At 36.9% G+C, this 4,950-nt stretch overlaps 1 protein-coding gene across 1 annotated transcript; it reads left to right on the plus strand.

Annotated features, from left to right (window-relative positions):
- The first annotated feature begins 653 nt into the window (after nucleotides 1-653).
- On the plus strand, nucleotides 654-3,749 carry LOC149786941 (uncharacterized). The gene is made up of 3 exons (XM_089976000.1): nucleotides 654-1,265; nucleotides 1,443-2,989; nucleotides 3,627-3,749. Exons 1-3 carry the CDS (start codon nucleotides 654-656, stop codon nucleotides 3,643-3,645), a joined length of 2,178 nt encoding a protein of 725 aa, XP_089832126.1. The 3' UTR covers nucleotides 3,646-3,749.
- The last annotated feature ends 1,201 nt before the right edge of the window (nucleotides 3,750-4,950 follow it).

A 4,950-nucleotide genomic window follows, 5' to 3' on the forward strand; every position in this document is an offset into this window, starting at 1 on the left:
AAGGTTCTGTTTGCACCTGACTACAAGATTGCCAGAAATCTTTTTAAGCTTATAGATGGGAACAAATGTATGCAACATTTCTTCCAGAATTTCCAGTACTGCACTTGAGAAAGTCTAAACTCATGAATTTAATATCAGCTTATGAAATATCAGGCATAATTCATATACTGAAATATATGAGAGCTGATGATATTGAAAAAGACTGCAGTAAATTGGTAAGTATCGAGAACATCGAGACAGCCACGCGAAATGTTTGGCAATTGTCAGCAGCTTTGCATATCTCGGTTATCATCACGTTCATCAACTCGCTACCACATTCACATGCAGAGGAGCTCGAAAAAAAATTTGTGTGATCAGGAGTTATCCGTCAGCCAGCTTGAATTGAGATGGGGACAAATGTTGAAAGAATTCACTAAGAAAACATCCACTGAGAATAAAACGTTTTCCCTGCATACTGATATAATGAGGCATTGTGACGAAATTGTAGCCATCGCCGTTGCTGAAAGACTAAGAGGAAAGATGGATACAACTTACTACTGGCCGGTGTGAAGTCTTCACTTCCGTTCTCGTTCTTAAATGGAGCTTCCAGTTATGCTGGATTTTGCACACGGCTTTTGACAGAACATTACAAATCAAGTCACTTTCACAGACAAATGAAACATGCTCTATTCAGTACCTCTCACAATGGTAGTATTGTCAGGTTTGGATTAGACGCTGCTCGAGAGATTGACCACAGAGATGCAAAGAAATGCATTCAACCGGGGGCCACACTAAGCAATGCAATGATAAGGATGTCCACAGTAGACGAGCAGAGACAAGTCCATAAAGTAATCCAGTCTGTCATCTCAGGAGAGGATGCTTCGAAGATTAAGCAAGATGAGACAAAAGACAAAGAGATAGCATCCAAAATTTCAGAAAGGTACATGGGAAGAAAAGCCAGTGATAATGACTTGGGCCATTTTGTAAGAACAGTTTGTCTGATACATCGAAGAAAGGGAATGTCATCAAGTTTTGATCCCATTCTAAGAAATGTATATCACAAGGAGAATCCAGAGGTTCAGCAAGAGATGTTAGATTCAACCACACAACAAATAGGAACATTCATGATTCACAGATATGCAGCAAGAGAGTGTCTATTGGGTATGACACTTAGTGATTGTCCTAACACCGAATTGATAAAAGGACCCAAACATCTCATTAAAAGAATGAAAGGATCAAAAGGGTCAACAATCAAGAGGACTAAAGGCGTACCAAAAATACATCATGTAAGAGCATGAAAGAAAAAAGCGAGGAGAAAAGAAAAAGGCCAGTAAAGAAGATGACAACGATTGTGGACTGTCTAAGCTCTTCCATGAATACTTGTCAGTCAATCTTTAAGCCAGATGGGACAAAATCATCCACTAATAAATCAGCTGGTGTGAAAAGAGCTCTTCTCGATAAAGAAAATATCTGATACTAGAGCTACAAGTGAGAAAAATGAAGATTTGCCAGACTTAGATGAGTTCATCCTAAGAGATTTCAAAGCTGTTCCACAGACCATAAAGAAACAAACGAAAGCTTCAGTTGTAGAATTTGCCGGTGTGAAGTTCAAGACATCAGCTTCGACTGGAGACCAGTACTTTGAGTACGTATCAAAGGCAATTCTTCACAAGCTGATAGGACACCTTCCAAATTTACGTCACATTGTTATATGTGAGGAAAAATATTCCTTCACACCAGACACACTAAAAGCACATACAAGAAAAAGGCGGGATTCTAAAGGAAAAATATCTATCTTACATTTGAAGGAGGAAAAAGAGGTGATCAATGAAGATAAATTTCACAAGCCCTCTGTCGTGGGAACAGCGACCGGCAATAAACTTGTAAGTTCCTATTTAGGCAATAACATTGATCAGCTTCTTCTTAAGCAAAATATTATACTGGATATAGACAGTGAAGCTCTGCTGACAGCATGTCATTGCCAAGAGGTCCCCTGCACATGTTGTCCTTTCACAACACCACTGAGAGTTCGATTTACTTCCGGATCAGGAATTGTTGGTACGGAGAAGCTGTCTAACATCAGGCAGAGAAAGGGAGAAGCAGAAATGGCTCAACTTGATTGGATGAAGGAGCTTGATGCTGAGTTGTCTGATGGAGATTCTGTTGTCAACTTTGTATCATCAGCTGATATCGACACAGTCCTAATTCACCTATTTGGTATCAGTCTCCACTGGAAAAGAAACCAAACTGGAACCTTTACACGCCCTGTTTATGTTTGGTTACAGAAACAAAAGCCTGAGCTGTACAACATCTCCAAAATCATAGAAAGTATTGAACGATACTTCAATAAGAAGTATTCGGCGGCTCTGATTGCCATCATTTTGTGCATGGGAGGAAATGACTTTTTGCCACAACATTATGGAATTTCACACGAAAAGATTTTAATGAAAGCCATTGACAATCAAGGTCTTGAGCTTTTCAAACTCTTTCACATGGAAATCCATGAGACAGATGAGTCAGTTTCATCCATAATGCTAAATATTGATGCATACATTTCCTTTTTAAACAATTTGTACTGTCCAAAGATCTACAATGCAGCTGCATTGTCCTTTGAAGAAGTAAGGCAAATGACGATCAAAATGCCTGGGAAAGAATTCCGACATCCACAAACATGGATGCCCCCGGAAAGTACCCTGAGGAATTTAGGAAGCCTTATTCAAGTTCAGATAGATTATTTAGTGACTATATGGTGTCACGAGGCCGCTTTGCCAGATCTTCTTCGATACTGTTGTATTTCCATGTGTCCAGACGGTGAAGTTTATTACAGTTTTGGAGATGATGTTCATGTATCTGACAAAGAACAATTATTATCAATACCAGAGGAGCTACTCCAGGAGAAAATTAATTGTGCGAAACAAACTATAGTACGAACATCAAAGAAACGTGCCTTGCATGATACACCATGCAAACAGAATCCGAGAAAACGACAGCCTCTAATGTCAACTCCAAGGTAAGCATACAAACATTTTTAACTCAACAAATTTCTTTTTTTTTTCTCTTTCTTTTTGGGTTATCTTTGAACAAGCTGTGCAGTTGAATTTGAATTGTAATTAAGCACACCACACATACATACATGTACATTGCCGTTATACACAGTTTAAATTATTCTATTTGATTAAAAAATGCTTCAGTAAGGTTTATCAGATAGCTATTCATAAAATAAACAAAATTATTTTTAGACCATTTTAAATGTATAGCTACTTCTCATAGATTTCTGCTTCTCATTTTTCTTGGCAACATCTCTGAAAGAAAAACTGTTAACTTTGCAGCTAAATATGAGGAAAATTTGTACTGGACTGTTTTGGTCAAACGTCACATATCAAATGTCCAATTGTAGATCAATTTACATTTTGTCAACATCAGTACTTGTTTTCCTAAGTAGATACATTCTTCTTGGGACAAAACTTTGCATGCATCTATGTGTTAATTATCCGTATTAAAATGATTTACATACATTACCGTGGTGCATCTATATATACATTTTTAAGGAACCCATAAATCGTATTCCATCAAGATCTATTTTTGAATCTAAGTTTCATTGTTTACCATACAGCAGTGTCCTTGGATAAATTTGTGTTCTTTTCCAGAAAGATGAAGTTTTCCTAGTGATCAGCAACCAGACGTTGTAAATCACAACCAATAATATACTACAGGACTTAGAAAGGAATGATGAAAATATCGAATGGCCATTAAAGTCCAATGCAATTCAGATAGGATAACGACTCGTACCTTCAAAAGGAATTCATTTGAAATGGAAATACCACATAATGTGGACAGTGTACCCCATAGGGCAGCATTTGGAACAGTTGTAAATACTATGCTGAAATAATTCTAGGATTTTGTAATAAGCATGGATAGACGCACAGTTGATATTTTACCATAGATGTTACCTCTGATATGTTCTGTTTCGGATGTACGAAATGTTTATGTAAACTTTGACAATACTTTTAATTTACATATCATCATTTGGAAAATAAATATCAAGTTCGTTCATTGGACTTTATAAATTTACAGTTCAGTCTGCAATAGATGTTGAACATATTTTGTACAAAAGTGTTCCAGTAGAAGAGTCATATGTAACAATGGGGCATAGCAAATGATTTTTTTATAAGTTCATGTGTTTACCATCTTAGAATTTCTAAAAGTATTATGTGATATTTTTTTGTTTTTAAAATGCACGTTCATTGAAATTAGAAAAGCAGGTGCATTATTCTTTGAGACCGACAAATTACAATGTGGGATGTAACAACATTTATATGGACTATTCATAAATTCATCTAGAATGTTTCTATGTGGCTGGAAGAAAAAAATCACATGAAGTAATAAGCTTTTATAGTAATGAAATGCATATAAAACGACACTCATTATATTGTCCAAACACTTGCTTCAATTGCATGTTTGGAGGTCTGTGAACTAATAACCGGGTGCATACAGTAGTTTACACCAGCCTGGAAGAACTCATCAGGCTCACACAGACATGGGCTTGGGATGTTAATAGCAGAGAGCCACTCAGCTGGGGTGTCATATTACCTTGGATAGAAACTATCCAAATTTTTGGGGCCTGTCCTATGAGTAGATTGGGTTTCACCCTCCAGCGGTTCTGTTAATGATGTTTGGTCTAATTGTCTTCCAGTCATTACAGATTTTTGAAAATAGCGCAAGACAGCTACTGGGTCATGAATGTCCTTGCTGTGGCAACAAAAAGGAGGATGTCAAGGTACTTAAATTACTGAATTCAGGTGGAATTTTGTAAACTAAGAAGGCGTCAATATATGCTGAAACAAGAGAAAAGAAAAGCAACGGAGTCTAAGAATCTTAAAATTTGTCAGTTGTATCTAACTTTCCTAATTCAAAGGGCAAACACTCATTCATGTGCATGTGGCAGTGAGAAATAAAGATATTCACTGTAAA

The sequence above is a fragment of the Sinohyriopsis cumingii genome, chromosome 12, assembly GCF_028554795.1.
Source record: "Sinohyriopsis cumingii isolate HCF-2022 chromosome 12, ASM2855479v2, whole genome shotgun sequence".
NCBI classification, from domain to species: Eukaryota; Metazoa; Mollusca; class Bivalvia; order Unionida; family Unionidae; genus Sinohyriopsis; species Sinohyriopsis cumingii.

Bases quoted from the DNA above. Each gene is read 5' to 3' on its own strand.
- LOC149786941 (XM_089976000.1), top strand. From the start codon at position 654: ATGAAACATGCTCTATTCAGTACCTCTCACAATGGTAGTATTGTCAGG. The intron at 1,266-1,442 runs GTAAGAGCATGA...TTCTCGATAAAG, and splicing joins GCGTACCAAAAATACATCAT to AAAATATCTGATACTAGAGC.